This window comes from Gadus chalcogrammus, chromosome 18, assembly GCF_026213295.1.
Source record: "Gadus chalcogrammus isolate NIFS_2021 chromosome 18, NIFS_Gcha_1.0, whole genome shotgun sequence".
NCBI classification, from domain to species: domain Eukaryota; kingdom Metazoa; phylum Chordata; class Actinopteri; order Gadiformes; family Gadidae; genus Gadus; species Gadus chalcogrammus.
This window is the reverse complement of record NC_079429.1, coordinates 15896691-15924490: the sequence shown is the minus strand read 5'-3', so window position 1 is coordinate 15924490 and position 27800 is coordinate 15896691. Positions and strand designations below refer to the sequence as shown.

General features: G+C 45.8%; 1 protein-coding gene across 4 annotated transcripts in view; it reads right to left on the bottom strand.

The window, feature by feature from the left end:
* plce1 (phospholipase C, epsilon 1) overlaps positions 1-25275 on the bottom strand; it is a 74022-nt gene extending 48747 nt beyond the window's left edge. For all 4 annotated transcript variants that reach the window (XM_056577760.1, XM_056577762.1, XM_056577763.1 and 1 more), the window contains exons 1-4: positions 25163-25275; positions 24358-24573; positions 4549-4712; positions 3979-4148 (exon numbers count right to left, since the gene is read on the bottom strand). In XM_056577760.1, coding sequence (XP_056433735.1) covers positions 3979-4148; positions 4549-4712; positions 24358-24390 — 367 coding nt within the window. In that variant the 5' untranslated portion in view covers positions 24391-24573; positions 25163-25275. The remainder of the gene's footprint in view (positions 1-3978; positions 4149-4548; positions 4713-24357; positions 24574-25162) is intronic.
* Positions 25276-27800: the final 2525 nt, after the last annotated feature.

Sequence of the window (27800 nt, the reverse complement as noted above, 5' to 3'; positions counted from 1 at the left end):
TTTACAACCCTATGCTACAGTTAGACCGCCCAGCTGCATTCACACGTGCACACAGCATGCACACGCACACACAATGTTTGATCCTTGAAACCCACACAAGCAAACTAATGCATGAACACACATATGCATACACACACAGACACACACACACACATATATTCATGGAAATGGAAATGTGTGTAAATGACACACAGCATAAATAATCTCCTTTGAAGAATAGATTGGTGTAGGGCAGTTACTCCCGCCTCCTCAGGGCAATGCTTTGTGGGAAAAAGGAAGCAATCTCTAACTGATATTTTAGAAATGCCTTTTTTCATATTTTAGAAATGCATCAGAAATTGTCAATTGAGGCCTAATTTTTAAATTGTGAAGTTGAAGTATATTCTTTGAGATGGTTAAGTTTAGGCATTAGATGGAAGGTTAAAGTTATGGTTATGGTCAAGTTTAGCATTGAGAGGGTTAGGTTTCAGTAAAATGTCTGTAACAGCATGATCTCATAATGAAAACCAGGGATAAGGAAGGAATATGAGGATTACATGTGTGAACATTTCGTAGAAACACATTCACACACACACACACACACACACACACACACACACACACACACACACACACACACACACACACACACACACACACACACACACACACACACACACACACACACACACACAAAAGTATTTATTGAAATATGAGGTCCAGCTGACCGACCCCGAACAAACAGGAGTCACTGTTCCAACACACACAGACAGAAACACACACACACACACCACCTCTATACAAACCCTTCCTCTCACTCCCCTACTGCCGCATCTCCTTGACCTCTGACCTGCCCAGTACGCGTCTGTTGACAACCAATCCGTTCGTCTCTCACCTCCGACAAACTTCCCCTGCTTTACGGGACTCAAGCGTTTCCCCGTAAAAAACACATGCACACCATCATTGTTCAGCGTGCACGCTGAACAATGACGGTGTGTATTTGTTTTTTTGCCATAACGGTGCACGTAACCGTGCACGCTGAACCCAAAGGCATGTTGGGAAAGCATTCTGGTGCACACTAGCAACGTTAAAACCCTCAAAATACCCCCGGGATTCCACCCCTAATCCGCTAAAGCATTTGGCCCACACGGCCTCGTGCACATGAACACACACACACACACACACACACACACACACACACACACACACACACACACACACACACACACACACACACACACACACACACACACACACACACACACACACACACACACACACACACACACGGCTTCCAGTCAGCGTGCACACACTCACGTGCACGTTCATGTATGCGCAGCATTTGTGCCAGGCCTGCGTGCATTGTGGGTACATTGATACGGTTAGAAATACATGCGACACACATGCGGATGGTGTGCATGCGTTGCACCAGTCTGTGCGGTGCATTTGTGCAACGCACAGCACGGGGCCATGACCCATATCCACAGTAGAGTTTAGCATAGTAGCATAACCGCTTGACCTAACTAGGTAAACTAGGTAATGCTAGGTCAGGGGTTATGTTCTTCTATGATATCCTGTGGATAACCTGTGATTTGAAATTAAAAAGGAAAAGCTTGTGATTACTCTGATCGAAGCCCCCACAAAAGACAAATAATTAATAAAAACAAAGAAACCCCATTTCTTTGAAGCGCCGCAGAAACCAGTGAAACAAAAGCCAGAGGAACTATCACCATATATGGTCATCGAACAATAACCATCCCCTGCCAAGGCCGTTATAACAAAATGGCCCCTGATACAATTGAACTGTCCTCAATGGAAACTGATACGCTCTCCCAGACTGAACGGAGACGCACACAACTGTTAAAACCCCCTTTATTTGTTTCTTTCTAAGTGGGCCGTTACCTAGCCAATAAACTCATATTCTAGACTGAAAACGGGGGTTTGTCCCCGGGCCTATGCCCTGTATGGCGGCCCTCTGCTCCTGGGAAGTTATGGATGTGTTTAATAACAGAGATCCAATAAAGGGCATCTTCCTCTATCTTCTATCCATCTCCTTTCCCAAGGTGAGGTGCCTGTTTAAAGGGCTGCTGACTTTATGGTAGACATCAAACGGTGGACTCCAACACGTCTTGCGCCCCCCAGGGGACTGTGGGGAGTGTGTTGGAGAGGAGTGAGTTGCAGAGTTATCTGGGTTTGACGGCCGCTTGGTTCCCGGCAGAGAGGCAGGTGGAGTTCATCCCACTTAATGAATTCAGTCACCCACACAGATATAGACAGGCTCAGAGTGTGTGTGTCCTTATGTATGTGCGTGCGTGTACGTGCGTGTGCGCGTGTGTGTGTGTGTGTGTGTGTGTGTGTGTGTGTGTGTGTGTGTGTGTGTGTGTGTGTGTGTACAGAGCCAGTAGATAATGGACTGAATCACACACACATGCAAAATGCTGGCAGCAGAATTGTTAAACAACCATAGGAGTTGAGAGATACAGAGAGAGGGGGCAGCTTACCAGAAACAAAGGTTTTCTAGATAAGTTGAGACCAATTTAATATAATTGACAGGAAACTACAACAATGATGTCATCACGCAGGCCTGAGCTCGGCGGAAACTGGCAAACACATGTTCCTGCGACTCCTAATCAGAACTACATAGAACGTAAGAACAGAAGAACAGACATTCAAAGAAGAAAGAAAGAGGAGGCAGGAGAGGAAAGAAAGACATAGAAATGTGAAGGAAAGCATTATTCTAATACCCCTTTCTCCCTCAAGAAGCAGGGTCAAACAAACGGTACAAAGATATATATAACAACCATATATTTGTACCAGTGAATATAATTTCTCCTGCAAAAGACAGACAATGTTGTCAGCTTGTCTGCTAAAACCGAATGTCAGAACCGTGTGTGTGTGTGTGTGTGTGTGTGTGTGTGTGTGTGTGTGTGTGTGTGTGTGTGTGTGTGTGTGTGTGTGTGTGTGTGTGTGTGTGTGTGTGTGTGTGTGTGTGTGTGTGTGTGTGTGTGTGTGTGCATATGTGTGTCTGAGGTTGATGACTGATTGAAAAGATGTCAGGAAATGAACCAAAAAAAAGAAGAAAGCTAGAGAAAAACACAGGCAGCCACTTCAGTCATGAGAGCAGACGAGGCCACCAGAACGCTGATGAGAAACACACAGAGCTGGCCCTCGTCCATCCCTCTATCTCTCCATCCCTCTACTCCAATCCCTTAGTTACAAAAGAAATATCAACTGAAAAGTGTCAGGGGAAAATTATCCACTGGAGGTGATCACCAGGAAAATATGAACTGAAAAATATCAAACTGAAAAATATAAACCAAATAGGAGAGAATGGCGTGAGTTTCCACACGATTCTTTCTCTTTGCTTTGACTAAACTCTCCAGACAATGTTACCCCTGCCGGGCTCGTATCGGAGAAACATTGACTGATAAATCAAAGCGTGACGTTAAGTACACACATTCCGGGGTAAAGTTCAAGAACAAAGAGCGGGAATTACTGAGTGGGGGAGCGCTCGCGTTGAGCCGTCACAATGTCACTCATTCAAAGAGACATAGCGGTTGTGATTGGCCGGCTGATATCACTGTTGTCAGTACAGGGAGTGACATCATTCACCTGGCACCAGATTGAACCGACAAATTACAAATCCAACGGCTGTTTTCGCTGCTGTACACATTGATGATAACACTTGGTTGATTACTCGTTACGGAATTATATAAATGAAATAACTTGTTTGTACAGCAATTTCAAAATCAATAAAGCTGTGTGCTGTAAAGTTGAAATACTGTTGAAAATAGAAAGTTGAAAAAAACACAAATGTAGAAACAAACCCACACACAAATACATGTGCGTACAGGTTCAGAGATACACACACACACACACACACACACACACACACACACACACACACACACACACACACACACACACACACACACACACACACACACACACACACACACACACACACACACACACACAGGCCCCCCAAGTGCTCCCTACCTCTGAGCATGATGTGGGTGCTGCACCCCAGGGCCGTGGGGCTGGATGAGGAAGAGGAGGAGCTGAAGGAGGAGGAGGAGGAGCGAGAGCACAGGGCGGACGTGGCCTCCAGCAGCGCTCCACCCAGCAGGCTGCTCAACGCCGTGTGCTGGCCCACCGCACGGTACCACCTGACACACACACACACACACACACACACACACACACACACACACACACACACACACACACACACACACACACACACACACACACACACACACACACACACACACACACACACACACACACACACGATGACTCCTATTACATGAGTCTCAGTGGAAGTGAAGTAGACCCCACAGTGCATGTCAAGGCTTGGAGGAGAAATGTGCCTCATGTGTTCTACAAATTGTGTGTTCTACAAATTGTATCTAAAATATTAAAGACAAAGTGGCAGAAGTGAAGTTTATTGTGTAGTGTGATGGAAGAATAATCATAATTTTAGCTGTGTGTCAATGTATAGGTGTGTGTACCTTCAAGGAGCAGCTCATTGGTTAAAGCAACCACAACAACAACAAGACCACTGACCTGGGCAACTCTTCTGGGCCTAACGTGGAGCCAAGGCCCAGGCCTGGGAGCTCAGGTGATGGCCTAGCCCCACGAGGAGGCCTGCAGCCAGGGCAGGCCAGCAGCAGTTTCCTGGCGGGGTGGAGAAGGTGGTGCTCCTCTAAGGGCTGCACATTTTTCAATACCTGTAGGACAAGGGACACTTCAGATTAGAAACAGCCAAGATAAGTGTTTTATGTGTGTGTGTGTGCGTGTGCGTGTGGGTGTGGGTGTGTGTGTGTGTGGTGTGTGTGTGTCATGTGGAAGATATTTCTTGGAAAATATAAGAAATTTGTTGAGCATGACAGTTTGATGTGTAATATGTGTCTGTATGGAAAATATTGAGGAACTAATCGCAGTATGTATCATTTAAGTGACATCTTCCTGTCCATGCTCTTGCATGAGTGCAAACCCAATAAAAGTTAAACATCTAAAATGTATTTTTGCCAATTGGCTTGAAAGGTCGGCTTCTTTGGACAATGAGCCACCATTGTACAAAGTTTGGTTCAAATCCGTACCAAAAGAAAAAACTCTTGAAGCAAAGACAAAAAGCACTTCCGAGACCGGCGAGCCGCGAGTTGTTTTGGGAGCACATCAGAGTTCCGCTCTTCCTGTAAGGACCTGTGACAAACCCAACAAATGGCTTTTATTCTGGTGGTGGGCCATTAGAGGAAGGCTTTGGTGGTGGAGTAAATGGGCTGCAGAGAAGGGACTGGGGGACAGGAAATGATGTCGATGCAGGATTGCAGGTGGTGGGAAGAGGGGGGGGGGGGGAGAGAGGAGCTTTAAACCGTGTCTGATGAAAATGCAATATTCTTTGGGAGACGATGACAATTGTGTTTTCATTTCTGTTGACGGGAATGGAAAATGGATCTCGGAAGAAAGAGATCAACTAACGATCCACCCCGTGGTCAGGTCCTTATCTTCTGCCTCTCCTCTTCCCCTTTCCCTTCATCCTGATATGAACTTTACCTATGATTGGTCCTTTGCTGCATTTATCCCTCTATGAATCTTTTCTCATCCTTTCTTACAATAATAATAATAATAAGACATTTGATTCATATAGTGCTCTTCTAAGTACTCCAAGTCTTCTATGACACTTTCCAGAGTGAACACAAAAATATATCATTGAACGTATATCAGACAAATATTAAAAAAGGAGGAAGGGGAGAGAAGGGAAGGAGGTCAACACCTCCAACGACGTCTTAGCCTCTCCTTCACTCTCCTCTGCTCCCTCAAACCTCTTTCTCCCTTCCATGTATCTCCTTCGGTCGCTCCTTGTATCTCGCCCTGCCTCATGGTTTCCCTTTTACTCGGTCTGTGTTTTGTATTTGTTTTATTACTTGTATCTATTTATTTAATCGTATTGTCACATTACTCATTCTTCCTTTGTCTCAGCCATTGGTTTGCAAACATGCTTTCATGTCTTTTGTTTGCTGTTTATTCGTGTAAAGATCTTTACGAAAAACAGCTTTTGATTTGAGCTCTCTCTCTCTCTCTCTCTCTCTCTCTCTCTCTCTCTCTCTCTCTCTCTCTCTCTCTCTCTCTCTCTCTCTCTCTCTCTCTCTCTCTCTCTCTCTCTCTCTCTCTCTCTCTCTCTCTCTCTCTCTCTCTCTCTCTCTCTCTCTCTCTCTCTCTCTCTCTCTCTCTCTCTCTCTCTCTCTCTCTCTCTCTCTCTCTCCTGACAGTAGCCAGGCCCTGTGCAGGAAACCCGTCCCTGTGTTTGTGTTTGTTAATCTACGCTCGCCAGTGGACAATTCATTTAAACAGGAAGCTTATGAAGTGAGTTGCCGTTGAACTGATCAGCACGGCGATAGCCTCCATCTCCACGCCGGATTGCAGCGCGCTCTATCTCTCTCTCTCTCTCTCCCTCCCTCCCTCCCTCCCTCTCCCCCCAAACAAGCATCAGATACAGGAAAGAATTCTTGGCCAATACCAAGCCAAGAAAGTAGTGATGGAGAATGTGCATAAACTATGTCTCTAGATGTCTCTGCATTGTATGAATCTCAGCCACGGGACAGCCTAGTGGCTATGGCAGGGGTCTGATCCCCCTAATGCCGGCGGTCCACCTGTTGAGTCTCTGATCCTGAGGCCGTACCCCCAGCCCACTGGGGGCTGGGGGTCGACCCCCTGAGCCCCGTGGTTCCCCTCAGTCTCGGGGGGGGCTGACGGACAGCGGCAGGGGCCTTACTCACCAGCCTGACTCACACTCACGCACATTAGTGTGAATTCTGGCGACCAATAACAGAGATGGAGCCGGCGCCGGCCCCGTCCGGTGAGGGGAGCGTGCCGCTGAGCCCTGCCTGGCAACAGCCCCTCATTCTGGGGGGGGATTATTGAGGGGGGCCCCTGGCTCCGCTGAGGGGGCCCGCTACACAGGGGCTCAGGTCTGATGGACTTTACACTGGAATGTGGATACGCAACGCTCACACACACACTGTGAAACGCACACACACACACACACACACACACACACACACACTATAACAGGCAGCGCATACATCATGCATACTTTTGAAGACAAACACACACCCACACTGAAACATACACTCACACATGCTTAAATAGAGACACACTCACACTCCAAAGGGAAGCAAATGCACATGCACAACAACACAGTCATACACCATTAAAAACCCACACAAAGTATTTTAACTGCCCGGCACATCATTCAGTATTTCAAGAGAGAGGTCACATGATGAAGGTCACATGACACAACACAGTACAGCTGTCTCTGACACGCCGAAGTGAAAAAGCCTGTTTGTGTGTGTGTCTGTGTGTGTGTTTCTGTGTGTGTGTCCGTGTATTTCAAGAGCACCAAACGTTGACTCAGGTGGGTGCTTGTGTGTGTGAATGTACTTATGTGTGTGTGTTATGCAAGGCACACACACACACACACACACACACACACACACACACACACACACACACACACACACACACACACACACACACACACACACACACACACACACACACACACACACACACACACACACACGTTGCCCAACTTGAGACAAACACCGAGAGATTTGAACCTAGTCTATTTTAAGAAACCGGACGAAAGGGTTACTAAGGCTATGTGTGCACGTGTGTGTGTTTGTGTGCGTGCATGTGTGTGCATGTGCTTGCTTGCATTTCGGGAGCTCGGTTTCCTTCTGTTAATTTGCTTTGAAATGTGCCCCATATTATGTACATGGGTACAGATATCAAAAGCATTATGGCCTTCATCATTGATTTAGCAGTATGTGAAGGTGAATGTGAATGTGTGTGGTCATTTCAGACGACCTTTCACCTTTGAGGTCACTGGGAGAGAGTTCAGCGTTACTGCTGTCCTGGCCCCTAGCCCAGTAACACTTCATGCTGGAGTAGAGTCCGTAGAAATGGGTTTAAGGACAACATTTAGACCGAATTATAAAGTCTATCGAGATATTCCTTAAGCAATGTTTGTAAATTACCAACAGAAAGAGAATATATTTCCTAGAAACAACCTGATGGCTCGCGCATACAGGTATTTATTTATGCCTTTGTTGGTTGTCTGACTAAAACCGTGTGACACCACAGTGTTTGTAATATCGTGATATATCAAACTAAATAAATTTGTGATGTGGTATGGAATCATATCCCAGAGTTCTTGCCAAAGCCTGGAAAATGTCACAAGAAAATCTAGCATGGGACGGCTTGTTGGTGGTTTCAGGTCCGTCCGTCTGTCTGTCAGGTTTCCACACACCCATTGATAATGGGCACATGGAAAGAAAATAATACAGCACGATATCCCCCAAAACAAAACATTTAAACAATGCTTCCATCGATACAATACCAGGGAAAGGCATAGAAGGAGAAGGGGTGAGAAAGGGAAGAGGAAGTGATTGAAAGGATGAAGAACAGAAGGAAGCAAAGAACGGAGGAAGAGGGAAATAAAGAACACAGAGCAGAGGAGGAGTGAAAGAGGAGGTTTAAAGGAGACCTTCACGATGGGCTATTTTCTATTAGTATATGCTACACGTGAACCTCCTAAGATGGCGCCATTTGATTCGTTTGTTATCTCGGGATATTGGGCAATATCCCATGATTGCGATCTCAAACTCGGGATATTGTTTTCATCGCAAAATGTCGCGTGACGGTCTTCTCGTCACGGTCATAAAAACAAATAAACCGCTAATAAAAACAAATAAATCCTGTCATAAAGTGTTATCTTGTTTATTTTTATTTTATTTTTAGTGTTCACGTGTAGCATATACTAAAACGATTATTCACCTCAGGCTCCGTGAATAGTGGGGAATAGCCCCCTCAAACTTTGATCTCGGGGGCTATTCCCCACTATTCACCTCGCCTTCGGCGTATAATTGTTAAATATAATAGAAGAGAATAGAATAGAAGAGTAGAGAAGCTTTCATAGGCAATAATTCCGGTCTTCATCATCAACTTAATCCAAAGTGAACTAATGGAGAATACAAATCCTGGAACGACGACAACGGCAAGGGCTTTTCTGCACACTTTTCACGGACGCAGTAAAATGTCGCAACACGCATATCGGGTAGAATTCTCTGATATCAGAAGAGAACCGATTGGGACGATTCCCCTTTAAGAGAGTAACAGACGAGAAAGGAGAGGAAGGGAGGGATGAAGGGGGAAAGAGGTGGATGAAAGGAGGAATGACGAAAAGGAGAAGAGAAAGAAAGGACTTATTGACTCAAAGGAGAAAGGAGAGAAAAGGAGGGACGAAGAAGGAGGAAGAGTGACCGAAGGACCTTGGCATTGTGTTCCAGGTCTGGATGTCTCCAACACTCTCAGCGCTAATGGACTCTGTGACAGGTCAAAGCGCCACTGAGCATGGTCCCTGGCCACCCAGTGTGTCGAGAAGGCCCCGGGGGAGCGCTGGATTCACTGCACCTCGGAAACCGGGAGGGGGGGAGCTCTCCTCAATACAGGTGTTTTATGAGCCATCTCTGGCATCTATTGGTGTGTTGGTACACAAGCAAGACTATCAACGAATGTGCAGCATTAATAAAACACACACACACCCGAAACCAACACCAATACAACCACACTTTTATCCAAAGCGACTTACAACCCTTGATAAACACATTGACGGCGTAGTCAACCATGCAAGGCGACAGCCAGCTCGTCGGGAGCACTTAGGGATAGGACACCGAACAGGGTTCGAACAAGCAACCTTCCGGTTACAAGTCAACCAGCTCTACCTCCGGAACTAAGCCAACAACACAAAGACACACACATGTCCACCATAGGTTAGAGTTTACAGACCTAACCGTGATGCTTTTCATGGTCCTGCTGTGATTGGTGTTTAAGTCAAACTACAATGCACTAATTTCAGAAGTACCTGTTACAAAATGAACCGTCTAATGAACCATCATCGATCATCGACTGCAACTTTAGTGAATTTTTACGAACAAGATCGACACACTTTCAAACAGACACATAAACACACACACACACATACTCACATACACACACACTACATGCGTGCCAATGTAAATGTTCCAGCCAGAGCCTCAGGGTCCTCTCAGCAGAGCAGGGCTGTGCGGGTGTGCAGCGTGTTCATGCTGCTGGAGGGATGGCGGACTCGCTAATCTCTGCTATGCGTCTCAAACAAGGTAATGTTTGCCTTTCCTGCCTCCACGTCTGGCCTCCATCACTGCTCTGCCGATCTGTTTGTGTATGCTCCGCGAGGGAGGTGTGTGTGTGTGTGTGTGTGTGTGTGTGTGTGTGTGTGTGTGTGTGTGTGTGTGTGTGTGTGTGTGTGTGTGTGTGTGTGTGTGTGTGTGTGTGTGTGTGTTCCAAGAGCTGTGTTATGGTCTGTAAATTGATTGGAGCAAGCAAGTGTGTGTGTGTGTGTGTGTGTGTGTGTGTGTGTGTGTGTGTGTGTGTGTGTGTGTGTGTGTGTGTGTGTGTGTGTGTGTGTGTGTGTGTGTGTGTGTGTGTGTGTGTGTGTGTGTGTGTGGCCATATTCTACAAACAGAACAAATAAGATAAACAAATGACCCATGAATAACATTGTCAGTGCACTCAATAAAACTCTCTTAGTTCGTTCTAGGTCTATAGAGGTATCTATATATACAGCACCTCACGGCCCTCATTTGAGACTTGATTCATTGTTATTTTCAGCGTTTGTTATTTTTTTATTGTCAGCGGTTGCTGGATGGCCAATCAGGCGCATGCGTTCCCTCTCAAGGTTCCCGCTGCGCTTTGGGAAATGAACCGCCAAGCCACCCGAGAGCCAATCAAACGTGTGATATCATTTGACCAATCACAGGTGCTGCTGTGAACCCAACTGAAACTCGAAGTGACACCTCTTCTTGGCATGATTCTATTACATGAAAATTTATTAAAAATAGCGTCTAGAAAAGGTTAGCTTTCTAAATCGAGGATATGTACTTTTAAAACTATATAAATCCCCTCCCGTTCCCTGACATCCCTGAATTGACAGGATGGTGTTCCTATTTTAAGCAACAATTACAAAGTTTTCTTAATAAACTTTTTCAATAAATATGCGTTGCTTTTAACATCTATCTGAAGGGATTGAAACGTGTCCAGGGCAGTGGACAGAACCTCAACAAAGAACCTCTGGAGGAAAACACTGATAAGGGTACAAAGTATGTTTCTAAATATTATCTGCATATTCAAAGCCAGGGAACACGGAAAGAATGCATACTGAGGGATGGGATTACTCTTGTTATCACTGAACAAGCACGGTAGAAATGACTGCATTTTGCCGTTCACGTGGACCCTCTGCTCCATATCTACAGCTTTTGTTATTATATGACTGAACTTTCTTAATAAACTTTCTCTCCTCACACAGATCGCTCTCTTTGGTCCGTGGCTCGGTGCCAGAAAATAACTGCCAGGGTTAGACGATTTATCTCCTGTATCAATGAAGGTCAAATATAAAATAACAACGGTAAAAGATGTATTCTAGAACTGCGCTTGTAAGTGAAAAATAAAACGAGCACCTCCGACATAACACTTTTAGGGAAACCGCATGGTTCGATTATTTGGATGAGCCTACAATAAAACAAAATGTCTGGTTGCCACGGTGACCTTTAATAAACATTTCATTCCGATCAAAATGATGATAACAATAACGATAACAGTAAGAACGAGAATCTTGTGTTGTATTTGTAAATATCTCCGGCCGAGAACAGATTTTGGATTTTATCATTAAAAAAATGTATTATTGCAATTATCACTGACAAGCATTTGATCAATAATGTGAAAGTGTAATATGAAAGAGGAGCGAGGAGGAGGGGAGAAGGAGAAAGGAGATACGGAAGGTATGGATGGTTGATAGAAGGAGGAACAGAGGAAAAGAGAAAGAAAAGGGAATAGAGCGAAGGAGAAGAGCGGAGAGATGAAAGAAACGGAAGAAACAGGAGGATTATCTTCATTCCTTGATGAATTTCACAAGAAGTTGTTTCGAGCAAACACTGATTCACACTCATCACCCCCACTGTGTGTGTGTGCTTGTGCGTGTGCATGTGTGTGTGCGTGTGTGTGTGGACAGACGTATAGACAGACTGACAGTGAGAGCCAGTAAAAGAGACAGAGAGTGACAGAGGCAAAGGGAGTTAGTGAGTGTCAGATACAGACCTAGAGACAGAGCGGGAGGCGAGGGAACAATAGGACAGATTAAATACCAACAAATAACGAGGAGTAAGAATGAGAATGATAAAAGAAGGCTCAGCAGGAGAGAGGGATAAAGAGCAGAGAGACGGACAGAGCCTTATAGCGCAGGAGAGAAGGGAGGAAAAGAGCGAGAGAGAGAGAGCAACCTGGAACCCATTACAGCCAGAACCTTTGGGACCACCCCCCCACCCCCCTAATCTGAGGTCCAGTTCTCATGATGTCATACACCAGCCAGGTCGGCCACAGTGTGACAAACATAGAACACACACACACACACACACACACACACACACACACACACACACACACACACACACACACACACACACACACACACACACACACACACACACACACACACACACACACACCAACATCCATTGACTCCGTCAGGGCTTGATAAGAAGGTTGATGAATGACTTACACCACCAAAGTGCAACTGAAACAAGAAAAAACATCCTAAACTTTTCTTTCTCATAGTGATTGTTTATGTGTGTTTGTGGAACGGGGAAAACATCATGTATCCATTGTCATTAAGAGTAGAGTCATTCCTGTCATGTCCCGACCTATTTCTTAACCATCAATCTCCTTCACTTTAAGAAGAACTCAGTTTCATTTTAAAAAATCTCAATCCCCAATGACTTGTACATTGCGCTGAGCTAGCTCTCAAGACTAGCGCACGGCTTCTGATTATACACTTACGATTAAACACGCAAACACCTCAAGGGATTTAAGTGCTGCTAGCATGGCCACTTGTCCTGCGCTGCTCGATGAGAAACCACAAAACGTCCTGCTTTCTGGTACAGGAGATGTGGTAAGAGCAAGTTCAGCAGAAAGATATTCCTAGCAAGCTAACTAACAGATAACAGATAAGCATCGAATAAATATTAACAGAAATACTAAGAAACACATTCTCTTCAGCTTTCGAAAAAAGGAGAGAGCATATCATTTCTTTTAATTGAGTGTCCAAAAAAAACAACTGTGGACACATTCACTCAATAAATGATGTTATGTGCTTCAATAAACTTTTACGTGCAGGAAATATCCCTTCTCACTTCTAAGAGTCTTGAAGCCCAACGCAAAGCACTCCATACGTTTTACACCTGCCTCCAAATAAACACACCAACAATGAAATAACTACATTTGGAAACCACAAGGATCCTGACGGCTTCAAGAACATAAATGTCTGCATGAAATAACGTAAACAAGACAGAGGACCGCGGCATTTACTTACAGAGAGACGGGAAAAGTTGATCTATGGGAGAGGAGAAAAACACAGCCTCACTCTAATAGGTCTCAGTTAGTATACACACACTGGACTCAACTGGAGGGAGCGGAGGAGAGAGAGAGAGGGGGGGAGAGGGGCGAGAGAGAGAGAAAGCACACATGCCCAGGACAGAGGGAGAGAGAGGATGGGAGAGATGGTGAGGACGGGAGAGAGCACGGAGAAAACTTCCATCAGTGGAAAAGAGGTTACAAAAAGAGAGGGAGAAAGAGAGAGGGAGACCGGGGAAGACAGAAAGAGAGAGCAATAGAAAGAGGGAGAGCAATAGAAAGAGAGAGAGAGCAATATAAAGAGGGGGACCAATAGAGAAATAGAGAGCGACCAATAGAGAAATGGAAGTAGAGAGAGAGAGAGAGAGAGAGAGAAAGAGAGAGAAATGGAGAGAGAAAGAAAGAAAAAGAGAAAACAAGAGTGCAGAAAATAGCGAGACAGGATGCACCAAAACAAGAGGCAGTGTGTGTGTGTGTGTGTGTGTGTGTGCGTGTGTCTCTCTGCATTCTCCCCATATTAGGAGACAAGGAGATAGGACGCTGGGGGCAGGGGGGAGTCACCGTGGAGATGAGTATCAGAAGAAGGACACTTCACTCTGTAAACAAACGACACACGCGCACACACACACACACACACACGCACACACGCACACACGCACACACACACGCACACACACACACGCACACCTGCCCCTGTGACAAAGGTTCTGACTCAGTTCAATCCTATAAATGGCCAGATTTATAAGAGGTGGCCGATCTAAAGCTTTGGGCGGGATGGGGTGATGGGGCGATGGGGGGGGAGCATGGGCCTCCCCCCCCCCCCCTGGACACGCCCCTGCCAAGAATCAAGGAGCAGGAAATAGTTTATGAAGATTTCTACAAAAGATATGACAGTTATGGGCAGATGAAACGTGTCTCATTGGAGATCAGGGAACAATATCTGACCCACGTTTCAGCCAATGCTCATGTTACTGTGCTTCTTCATTTCTTCTCAAGTATGACATTTTGTCATTGACTACCACTAGATATTTATTCTAGCATTCATTCATTTTTACATTTATGGGAGATGTTGAAGTTTCGTTGGCAATTAGTAAACCTCCCCTTGCTCTGTGTAAGACGTTATCAAACCCAGAAATGGCTTTGCTGTTCATCACACAGTAGAGCAGACTTTATTAGTACACTATATTGGAGGTGCATCCGGCAATAATCCATCCATGCTTGGATCATAATTAAAACTAAACCACAAATCGCTTTTATGGCTCCGTTATGGCTGCCCCGTTTACGAGGTCGATGCCCGCCCTCCCATTGGTCAGAGTGTCGACTGCTCGCCCAAAAGGACCCCGAGGGGACGAGGAGGACGCCGGGCAATTGATCCGTGTTGTAAGCGTGGCGCTGGCCGGCGTTGCCATGACGACGGCTGATTAAAGGCCCTCGGGCACTGAGGCTTTTTGTCTCTAAGCCGCCTCGCCAAACAGCCCTCGCTGATCCGCCTCCTTGATGACGCAACCCCCGGGAGTGCACAGACACCGCGCGCACGCGCGCACGCACGCACACGCACACACACACACACACACACACAGGTTCTAGTCAGGATGAACCCCAGGGGGGGGCGGCAACCGAGCCAAAGTCTGAAGCACAGGTGAACCAGTGGCGGATGATCTGATGCGTCTCTTCCTCCACCATGCCAATCCATAATCCATAATTAAATGCGCAACACTCTAATTCTCTTCCTGAATTCATGCGTCTATAGATGGATACAGTTGATGTGTCCTCAAAATGAATCCATAAATGAATCCACAATCAAATCGTTTGTTTGTGGGTTTGGAACCGTCACACTGTCGTTACACAGACAGTAATAAAGTTACGGAATAAATCCACAAGAGACGCATTCTGATAATCGACAAAGACAAAGTCACGACAACAAGACGAGACTGAAAGGGGATGCTCAATTAGATAATTTGCCACATTGATTTATTTATACAGTAAACACACACACACACACACACACACACACACACACACACACACACACACACACACACACACACACACACACACACACACACACACACACACACACACACACACACACACACACACTCGACCCATCACCTATGAGTTTGCCTCGTTGAGGATGGTAATGATTGCTGGGGTTGACATCAAAAGAGGTGTGTGGATCAAAGCAGCCAGCTGCCTTTGATCAGCGGTCAGCGAATGCCCAGACCTTAACGACGATCACAGAGGGGATCAAACCTCAGCTGATCCGCCGCGTCAACTGTCATCCATTTCACCTTGATTATGGATGCGGGGGGGCGGGTCCTACTGTCTTAACCTCGAGTGGTGATGTCTGTTCAACCAAGTAGACCAATCAATGTAAGAAAACCCAGTGATGGTCAGGATGTTTCAGAGGCCAGGAGCCAGTTAGAAGTGTGATAGTGACATGCTCTTATATGATATACAGCGTGTTTGACATTTCAAGCTTTACAAAATATAACTACTCACAAATATATTTTTTCTGTCTGTTTTATCAGATTTTACATTTATTGGATGTACTGATTAATGTTTTATGTATTCTTTTCAATGTACAGGTAAGTAACTAAGTAGCAGTAATTTTGAAATACTAGACTGGTAGCTCAGTACTAGACTGTGGACTTTTACTTTGAAAAGCTGGAGATCCCACTTGCAGTTGTGTCACACACACACACACACACACACACACACACACACACACACACACACACACACACACACACACACACACACACACACACACACACACACACACACACACACACACACACACACACTTCTATTCTACTTCAAGAGCAGCAAAGAAAAAAGTGCCAACCGCAGATGGACCGTTTCCGTGATAAAGGGGTCGATATGCTTGCTGCGTTCTCAAGGAGGGTTGATCCACTTTCTTATGAGAACTACACCCCCTAGTGGGAAGATTTGGTGACACCATTTGTTTTGCCAAACATCTTACAATTTCCAGATTAATTTATTTTAATGTATGTTCTATGTTGTGTCAGAGAGACAAGCGACTTATTTTGGATAACGAATACCATACTTTATAATTTTCACATCTATTTCATTACTTTTAAATTCCAACTAAATTACCCATCCACCTTATTTCACCAATTATTTAATTTGATTATATTACATTCAGTGAATGACACGACGCCAGTCTATTCACACACACACACACACACACACACACACACACACACACACACACACACACACACACACACACACACACACACACACACACACACACACACACACACACACACACACACACACACACACACACACACACACACACACACACACACACACACACACACACACACACACACAACTATTAACTGTTACCAGCCAGATGGTGCTAGAGAGCCAATAGGCAATGTCTAAAAAAGAATACGTTCCTCGGTTACTTATTTGATTTACTAGAAAATAAATATTCTTCTTACCGTGTCAATTTTGTGCTGAGGACAGGGAGCTATCGGTTAGATGGTGAAATGATTATGGAAGAAAACTGCCAGTGTGACACATAATAACAGCTTCCCTTTTCCTGAATCCACATACGTGATTCTTCTGAAGAATGTGGTTATCGCTTATATCAAATGTAGCAAGATCATACGATGATGTTGTAAAGAGCATTTTAAAATGTGACACATCATACAATACGGCAACGACCAAACCAAACACTTGCTATACTTAACCACCTGTCATATAACAGCAAAACATAACCATCTGTAGTTTTACAACTAAACCATATATCCTGATACTAACTTAACCATCTTTACCTAATAGGGCTTTCACATCGTGACATCACATCACAAGGATTGCCTCAATTTGGAGGTATAGGGAATATATAGGAGTGATATTGGTAGTATTGGCATTTCTGTCATTGTTTAGCAATTTAATGTAAAATATTTTGACATTATTGGATGACATTGTTGTGTTTGAAACTGACAGCGTTTCTCATGTGAGACAAGGCAAAACAAAGTTTTGATTTGCCTAGGCAACGGTATATATACGTTCGTTAAGGATTTGACATAACTGTCATCAAAAAATGGCGAGTATCACCAACAAAAGAGGCACTCTGATGTACAAGCCCTATACCTGAACAAAACCATCTCTATGTTCACAGGCCTAAATCACAGAAGTGTAGGGGCAAAAACAGGTGTAGCTCATTAAGTAAATAATGTGTTTACACACGACCGTTAAGAGACTGTAGACGTGTCTTCTATGGAGCTCTTTGCAACCAGCAATGGAAATCATCCATGTTTGGCCCATTGAGGCCAAGATATTCAATAATATCCTGCATCTGCTAAATGCCCTAAACGTAAATTTAATATCCATCCGTTATCACTTTTTACTGAAATATAACTCTCAAACCGGACGTTTCAAAATATATATCATGGAGATGACTTAGCCAATTTTAAACAAACAAAAGGAAAATGCATAGGGTTTGTATAATGAGAACGAAATCCCGTTTCTTCCCATTGCATGACTTGGAGGAGACAAGCATGTCTCACCGACAGACGGTCATGGCTGGCTGCCACTGGGTCTCCAGGCATGCCAGGTCCCAATTAAAATCATGAGAAACAGATGTGTTCACCCCTACTATTACACCTCGGCGATAAAAGGCTTATACCGAAATTTGACCATGTCTTGCATCACATTCAACTTACATAAAACTGACCTAAACTCAAAAATGTAAAGATGGATCCCTAAACAGATTTAGTTTTAACATATCAAAGGGGTATAAAGCATAGTTCATGTCTGTACGGGTGCTTTTGTGCTAGGTGATGTCACCAAGAAAATGTGCAGATATGAAACCGGCTGTGGGAATTTCAGTGATGACACACCCTTACAAAAATAAAAACAACACCCACACCCACATACAAACATGCTAGCTATGCTAGCTGCTGTTCTGAAATGGCGAATTTCATCGTTCCTTAAAGAGCACAATAGGTTGTGTTTGGTTCTTGTTCCCCATCTTCGGCTCATGTTTTGGCGTTTGCTCTTCAAATTCCTGACCCAGGAACCCCTGGGACTCAGCCGTATCTTGTGGTTCAGTTCAGGGGGGGTCCAGATTCCCCAGTGCATGCTTATGTTTTAGGTCCTGACCCATAGCGGAAGAGAGAGTCTCTCTCTCTCTCTCTCTCTCTCTCTCTCTCTCTCTCTCTCTCTCTCTCTCTCTCTCTCTCTCTCTCTCTCTCTCTCTCTCTCTCTCTCTCTCTCTCTCTCTCTCTCTCTCCTCTCTCTCTCTCTCTCTCTCTCTCTCTCTCTCTCTCTCTCTCTCTCTCTCTCTCTCCCTCTCTCTCCCTCTCTCTCCCTCTCTCTCTCTCTCTCTCTCTCTCCTAGCTTCTATCCTTATTACCATGACAACGTTGATCATGTATGTGACATCATCAGTCATGGCATGTTGAGTGAAAACCTGCAGTGTTCTGCAGGGTTTGAGGAGATGGTTCACTCTCACACAGGTAAACCACGTGTTGACTCAGACATTCCTAGCCGAGCCTTAGCGCACGCTACACACACACACACACACACACACGCACACACATGATAGGGCCTCGCTGAGCAGCAGCAAATACGTCGGTGAGAAAGCAGACCGGTCTGCACATTCCACACACACACACACACACACACACACACACACACACACACACACACACACACACACACACACACACACACACACACACACACACACACACACACACACACACACACACACACACACACACACACACACACAAAAGGGATGTAAAGGAAGAAAACGTGCTAATAAAATCTTTTAAGATTCTTTTAGATAATATGGAATGAATAAAATAGACAAAATTGAAATTTCACTGTGAATGCAGTCCTTAATTCATCTTTTAAAAAGTCCCAGTTCACTGTAATCTCCTAAGCTTACATAAGGCGCACGTCGTCCCAGCTCACTGACCACAGCTGTTCATCAATCAGACCTCCGTCTTCTCTTCTAGAAGCTTTCTGTCTACTTGTTTCTGCCAGACAGTGAGCTATCTGACCATTATCTGGGTAGGCCTATATACATACACATCTACATTGGAACATGTGGTGCTATAGCAGACCCCAGCCAGAGCCTCTTATAGGTGAGGCCCAGAACACACAGGACAGAACGCATGGTACAGTATATGATAAAGGACCGTACACCCTTCTGTACAGACTGTTGCTCAGGGGCCCGTCGGCGGCTATCTCTCTCACGGGGGGGGGGGGGGGGGGGGGTTGTTTGCAAGATTTATTGCCCAATAAAAAAACACGGTGTTTTCAATTATCCTGCTAGGTTAAAATGCCTTGCTATTTGTCTAGCGCGAGCAGAGGGGAGCTTCATGATAGTCAAATACAGCACGACAAATATTGACAGGAAAAGGAGGACAATGAAATCAAAGCAGAGGATATTGATAATAAACTTTAAGATAAACAAACAACAATCTTGTCTCGTCTGCAGTAAAACAAAAAGCTTGCATGTTAGAACGTGCACACGCGTGTTTGTGTGTGTCCTCAGGGGGGATGAAAGATGATCAATGATGGGGTTATAGCTGCTGACAGGGACGTGTGAGATGGTATGTAAAACGGAGCTCCTGGTCGTGGCCCCCAAGTCACTGCTCAGGAAGGTTGGGGATCTTCTGCTGGAAGTGGATGGCTGCCCTATCACCCCATCCCCCGTAGTCCGCAACCTGGGTGTCATCCTTGACCCCACCCTGTCATTTCAGCCTCATATCAACAACACCACAAAATCTGCATTCTTCCATCTGAGAAACATCGCAAGACTCCGACCCTCACTCTCAGACTCAGTCACTGAAACACTCATCCACTGCTTCATCTCCACCCGTCTGGACTATTGTAATTCCATCACAGGTCTCCCCTCCAAAACCTTGGACCGACTGCAATATGTTCAGAACTCAGCTGCCAGGGTTTTAACTGGCACTAAGCCCTGGCAGCACATCACCCCCATCCTGATGCAACTCCACTGGTTACCTGTTAAGTCCCGGATCAAGTTTAAAATCCTCCTACTCACCTACAAGTCCCTGCATGCTCTGGCCCCCCGTTACCTCTCTGACCTCCTCCATCCCTACACCCCCCTGCGGTCCCTCAGGTCCTCTGCTAAGGACCAGCTGGAAACCCCCCGCACCAGACTCAAGACCTTTGGGGACAGGGCCTTCTGCGCCTCTGCCCCCACTCTGTGGAATCTGCTCCCCCTCCATATCCGCTGTGCCACTTCAGTGGAGTCATTCAAAAAGCTCCTGAAGGCACACCTCTTCTTAGAGGCCTATGGCCTTTAACCTGCCCCCCCCCCCTGTGTACACCTCTTGTTAAGCGACCTTGGGTACCTTGAAAGGCGCTATATAAATTGAATTTATTATTATTATTATTATTATGTGCGTTTGCGAGCATTTTGGCGTGGGATTCTGCGCACATATATTTAACTGGGACTGTATTTGAAAGTTCCTTACTTTTCCACTAAACAGGAAATAGTCCACACGCTGCCTCAGTCAAACTGTATACAGCCCTTCCTTCCTGACAGGGTCATTTAAAATATGAGTTGCCAACAAGTCATAGATAGTTAACTTAGCATGCATCCATAGCCAAGTAGCACAATCTGTGTTATTTGTTACATTTGCTGATGTATAATTATTTGTTGTTTCAGTCTTTCAACTTAACCACTTTCCATTTTTTTAGAAGGAGTACTAGCTAACAAAACCCATTTCTCCATGGCCTCTCCCGCTCGTCCTCGCTCATGGGTTTGATTTAAACACGAATGGTCCGTTAGTGATGTCATGAAGATAGAGACACAGAGGAACCACCGCCCCACCCCCAGAAATCCCCTCAGAGTGGCGATGTCATGCCATCGTTATGGTAACGCAACAGGAGACGAGCCAAGCGATGACTCAGCAAATGAGACAATGATGATAAAGTGTGTGGCTCGCTCAAATCAATCATGCTCCAAAAAACAACCATAACTAAAGTGAAACAGTTTGAATTTCAAACCAGTATCGAACATGACAGTTGTGGGAAATGATTGGGGATTTCAAGTGGTGGTGAAATGCATCATGGGTAGTGGAGAGGGGAAATTGCTGTATTCGCTCATTCCCTAATCTCTATATTATAAACACTATGATGCACCAATATCCCTTCCTTACCATAAGTAAGGGTTAGAAAAAGGGGGAATTTTGACACTAATTATGGACTTGAAGTCTATCGGGTATACTTGTATTGGTCCCATTTCAAGCCGATGTGTCAGGCGAGCACAAGGAATCAGATGAAAATGCTGCTATGCACTATTGGAGATAGCGCTGAAATAAGTTTGCAGTAGTTGACGACTGCCCTCAGGTTGCATTATGGGTATAAAGTCATGAACTCTATCGTAGTCAACCAGACTTGTGCACTCTGATTTCAAACAGCCCTACAAAATGTTGATGCGCCGTATAGTGAGTGAGGTCGAGCCTTCGGTCATCAAGCAATAGCAAGCCTCTCCTCAGCATGTTCTCATTTCACATCTGCTGCCAGCCTTCAAGGGTGTGTGTGTGTGTGTGTGTGTGTGTGTGTGTGTGTGTGTGTGTGTGTGTGTGTGTGTGTGTGTGTGTGTGTGTGTGTGTGTGTGTGTGTGTGGTCATGTCAGCACTTAGAGTAACACAAACGCTCTTGGTTCAATTAGAGGGCTCCGCTCGGCCTCAAGTGGTTGAAAGGGCGAGGTAAATGGAGAGTGTGTGTGTGTGTGTGTGTGTGTGTGTGTGTGTGTGTGTGTGTGTGTGTGTGTGTGTGTGTGTGTGTGTGTGTGTGTGTGTGTGTGTGTGTCAAACCAGTCATTTGCTCTTCTTTTATGCGTTATGTACATTGGCTTTTGTGGCAGTTTGAGATTGAGTTTCCATATCCAGTGTGTTTCTTTCGGTAGGCTCCCTCAAGTTCGACGCTCTTAACTTAATTGAGCTTAAATTAAAACTATGTTACAATCGGTGACCTAAAATACTAACCTTAAACTACGAGACTTCAAACCCTGTTAAACTACATAACCTAAAGTGGCCATTCCAAAGATGTCTGTTTCGTTCTTTGCAGACACCTTCCAGCTGTACTACTTTACCATCGACCTCCAGTCTGTCACGTTCCATTCATCAGCTGGCCATAGGCTCAATCACCACGGTGTTAACTCATTCTGCGATAAAGTGTCCCGAACAGACAGTGTCCCAGCCTGGTTAAACTCCGGCCCTCCCCTCCTGGTGAAGTTCCAGTCCGTCGTGCCATCCCTCTCCTCTCTATAACCTTGTATATTTTGGCTCCTTCTTCGTTAGCTGGACCAATAAACACGAGGTTCACAGGAAGTCTGCAGATTCCTCCAGGAATCAAACACACGGCTGTTATTGTACCCCCCCACCCACGCACCCAGCCAAAGGATAACTATGTGGCATAAGTTTGGTGTGGGCATGTGCGCGAGTGTGTGTGCGTGTGTGTATTCATTAACTTTGAACAAATGGAGCGAACTCAATCACATTCTGTGAGATTTTACGGGAAATCTGGGCCAGGTCGAGTTTTACTTTCTTCTGTTTTGTTTTTCGGGAGCCCGGTCCGCATCCCCCTTAATTCTCTCTCTGGCGTGGTGTGTATTCTGGAGGTTGCCATGGCGACGCCCAGTGCAGGAGTAGCTTGGATGATGTTTTGACAAGAAAGGGTTGGCAACACTCACCCCCCCCCCCCACCCCCAACTCTTTAAGAGAAAGAACTCATTATTAAAACCTTGGCCCTGGAATGACCGGATCCCCTCGACCCGAACGCTCCGCAAGGTCCTCATAAAACATCACCGCACATAGTCTCCATAAAACACACTTTGACTCAGAGAGAGAGAGAGAGTGTGAGTGTGTGTAGCTTCATATAACCGTCAGGCTCTGTTGTGGTGATTCTGCCCGTGCTGCATAATGTGGTACATAAAAACCAACCGCCACACTAGGATCATTATGCAGACAGACACACACACACAAACACACACACACACTGTTCATGACTCAAAGCACATGTTCAGACCCACACACATTGTTCAGGACTCCGCAGACACTCGTTCACTCACATTGTACATAGATGTCCGCTGTCAAGCCTGGTTTGAGTCAACTACAACAATGAGGCCGTGCTGAGTCAACTAGCAATCAACAACTAAACAACCGCACCCTACCGCAGTCCAAGACTGTAAGTGCAGGAGGACAGCAAGGGAAACTAATCGATTGATGAACTATTTGCTTTAGAATCTTTTCATTTCAACTACAAAAGTGTCTGCATTGCAAAGTTCCCAACTTTTTTCCAGAATGATACACTGAACAGACCAGTGTTGTTCCGTGCTCAGCGGGGTGTGATGGTTGCGGTGTGTTCCTAGGTATAATGTAAAGACAGAGGTTCTTTAGGGGTCCGCAGTGTGTCTGCTGTAGGAAGACGGCCCTCAGAGGTTCACAAGTCCGGAGTCCTCACAAAACAAAAGCCCCTTTCACCAGACAACCTGCCGGAGACACACACCCCCACTGGAGTCGGGCCCCGTGTGTGTGTGTGTGTGTGTGTGTGTGTGTGTGTGTGTGTGTGTGTGTGTGTGTGTGTGTGTGTGTGTGTGTGTGTGTGTGAACTCTGTGAACTCTTTTGAAGATGGTGGTTCATCTGGCCCAAAGTACTTTATTTTTTATTATTTTATGTTTTGCGGAAAAAAAAGAAGCATGTAGCATGTATCTGAATGAGTCTAAACAAAAAAATGCAATCAAATAAAATATGCAAAAGTATCATGACCTTGGAATGTGTGCATGTGAAACTGTACGCGTCAACAACATGAGTCTGCAGCGTGTTGCCACAACATCCTACCTTGAGATGTTTGACGCCCACAAGGCGACGCATTCCTCTGCAGACGTTCAGCCTCTCCCCCTCCCCCCGGAGCCGCTCCAGGACCCCCCAGACCAGCTCCCTGACGGGCCTGGAGCTCTGGTGCTGGACCACCTGCCTCCAGACCTCTGTGGACGGCCGGCCCGAGGGCAGGGCCCGCACGATGGCCCTGGTCCCCGTGCAGACGGGCTTGGAAACCTGGGGGGAGAGAGAGGGCCTGGGTGAGGTCTCTGGGGGGGGGGGGGGGGGGGGGGGGTGAGGTCTCTGGGGAGAGGGGGGGGGGGGGTGAGGTCTCTGGGGAGAGGTGGTTTTGGGGTTATTTTAGCCAAATCCAACATAGTGGAGTGGAATTCTCATTGCATTCCCACATTACAATAAAAGTGGTCAAATACAATTGATTACCTTCATTAAAAAAAAGAATAAATAAGTACAAATATGACAGTATGATAAGATAATGACGTGTTGAGTCAATTGTCGAGTCATGATGGAAGAATAAATGAAATTAAACAAAAAGGAATACCAACTGCGATGGAGAGATATGAGAGAAGAAAGAAAGACTGAACAACGGAACAGAGAAAAAGCAAGCAAGAAAGAAAAAAGGAATGAAGGAAGGAAGGATTTTCTTGAGGAAAACACAAACCAACTAAGCCATCTGTGTAAGAAATGCGGGAGAAAGAAGAAAATACCAAAACTAATGAAAAACAGAAAGATTTGCTGGTGGAAAAATGAAAAAAGTATAAACCAGTTGCCATTAAATCGCTTTGATATTCTTCCTACGATCAATCACCTTCTGGTTGTTCTTGAAGAACCGCCTCACGAGAACGGTGGAGCGCTCCTTGCGGTTACGCACAAACGTGCTGTCGCCCTCGGCAACCACCCCTTCGTCCTCCTCCCCCTGGTCCTCCTCCCCCTGGTCCTCCTCCCCCTGGTCCTGGTCCTCCTCCTCCTCCTCCTCCTTGTCCCGGCAGCCTCCGTCCGCGCTGCCCCGCGCTGCCGGGAGGCACCGCGGCTCCTTGTCCAGGGACAAGCGCCAGTGGTGGAGCTTCTCCAGGGAGGTTTTGCCGACCCTGGGCCTCCGGTTCAGCCGCTCCAGGCTGGAGTAGCCGTCCTGGGGGTGGTGGTTGTGGTCGTGGTGGAGGCATTGTGGGAGGGGGGAAGAGAGGGGCGATGACACCCGGGACCCCGGTTCACTGGATGGGCCGCTGGGAGACTGGGGCGGCACGGGTGAGCCAGGGAACTGTAGATAGGGTGACATGTCATTATGATAGCAAGTATTATACTACATGTTATTGTCATCATGCATTTCCAGACTCAAACTTTTAACAATGGCAGCGAAATACAAGAGAAATCATCAAATATCAAGTCTGGTTTAAAAATAAATTATTTTCAAAGCTGAGAAGTGACGAGGCTTCTCGTCAGTGTCAGAGTTGAGGAGGGTTAGTTGTTAAAAGCAATTTGAAAAATGAGTGTTTTTAAGTGATGCTTCGAAACACGAGGGAGGGGGAGTCACAGATATGACGGGGGAAGGAGTTCCAAAAGGGGATTGTCACTGTTGTTTCATGCATCCCTTAGTATGGTGAAAATAAAATAATAAATGAAGGCAAACATTCAAATGATTAAACGTTTGAAGGAGCATATCACCTAGATAACTCCATCGTCATTCAATGTAAGTAGGTACATTTTAGAGCTATTCAAGTGAAATTTGTTGAAATGGCCATCCATCAGCTTTTAGACCGCTCCAAAATTAAATTGTGACCAATCAGGACTTCTCTTCCCTGATTGGTTTAGGTTCTCCAGCTTGGCTGCAAGGTATGTTAAATGCAAAACTATTCAATGGCAGAGAAAATAGGGAGGGCTGCCTCTTTGCATGTTTTTAGTTTCAAGTTAACTCTCAGTTGAGTTGCTCTCTTCTGCTCTCTCTCTACCACTCTACAACGTAACCTGCAGCACCTTTCACATCTAGGTTGGAGGATTAATTGTTAATTGATTACTTCTGACCCAAAAGGTCAGAGGTTGACACATCAACTTTAACTCAGAAACAGCCGAGTCACCAGATACATAAACGGGAGCATGTTGGGTGTTTATACAGTATTGACGGACGACAGCTAATCACTCAATGCACTTTGGGACGTGATCTTTTATGTTGGATCAAATGAGGGCTGTAAAACCTCTTGAGAGTGCCTCTCTGGCCTAAAGCAAACAGGGAACTTGAGAACGAATCAATGATTGGATGAACGAGCAAACCAATTTTCCCTTCAGTAATACATACAGGTCTGAATATTAAACTCTATCCGGTAGGGAAAAAGGAAATGCAGCACTTGCAATCGATTTCTGCTTTGGTATTGATCCCCTGTGCTTTGATTGGTTTCAACCTTGCTGGTTGCTAATAGCTGCTTGAATTCAATAGGTGATCCTTCTGAAGGGCATCAGGAGGCCTTGTTGCATACATCTCTGAGCCATTGAGCTTCCTGTCAGCCCATCTGCCCTCTGTTATCTTGGTTCAACAATCCCCTGGTTTAAAGGTTCACAGCCTTCAATATCTGATCGGCAAGACCCCAAATGATCTAACATTGATGTGTTTCTACCCTGATGTTGAATCTCAAAGTCGAAACCTGAACGATACGTTGATCGCTTAACTTCAAATGCAAAAATAGAAGCATGGGAACAACGCACTCTACAAGTACTTGTTGGACATTTCAGTGGTTTTCAACCTATTCCATTCCCTGTTCGCCATCTACCGGGACAGCAGCTACAAAACACTCAGGTCTGTGCATTGTGATCTCATAGTTTCCCTGGCAGTGTCCGTAATGCCCCATCGACTCTGGCAGTGACTCTGCCTCTACTCCACAGGCAGTCTCGGAGCCAATGGAGTTTTCTTTTACACAGTGTCCGCCAAACCACTCCGGGCCCGGGTAATTACCTTGAGGGACGCCAGCATGAACGCGGGCAGGCTGCTGCGGCGAGTGTGGCGATGGAAGTGCTGGGTCGGTCTGGATCGTGGCCTGGTATTGGCCCTGCAGCCTCCGACGGCAGGGCTTACGTTAGACAGCGGGCTTCGATTGGACGCAGGGCTGTGGGCCGGACTCGTGTTGGACTTAGTGCTTAAGTTTGACCTGCGATTCAAATTGGATCCAGGACTGTGGTTACAGTTGGCATGGAGGCGTGAAACCGGGCAGGCACAATGCACAATGACAGCTCTCTCCCAGGCTTCATCATCATCATCATCATCAAGTACATCCAACTGGCCCAAGGGGCTCTCTGGTCCTCTCCTAGCTAGCCTGGCCACCCCACCGCTGACTCCCTTCATGCTCTGCCCAGGGGGAGGTCTCCCTGTGGCTCTCTCTCCGTCCAAGAACGACCCCTCCCCCTTGGAGCTGGCGTGGTCGTAGGAAAACGTCCGGTGCGGTCGCGGTGAGGGCCAGCGC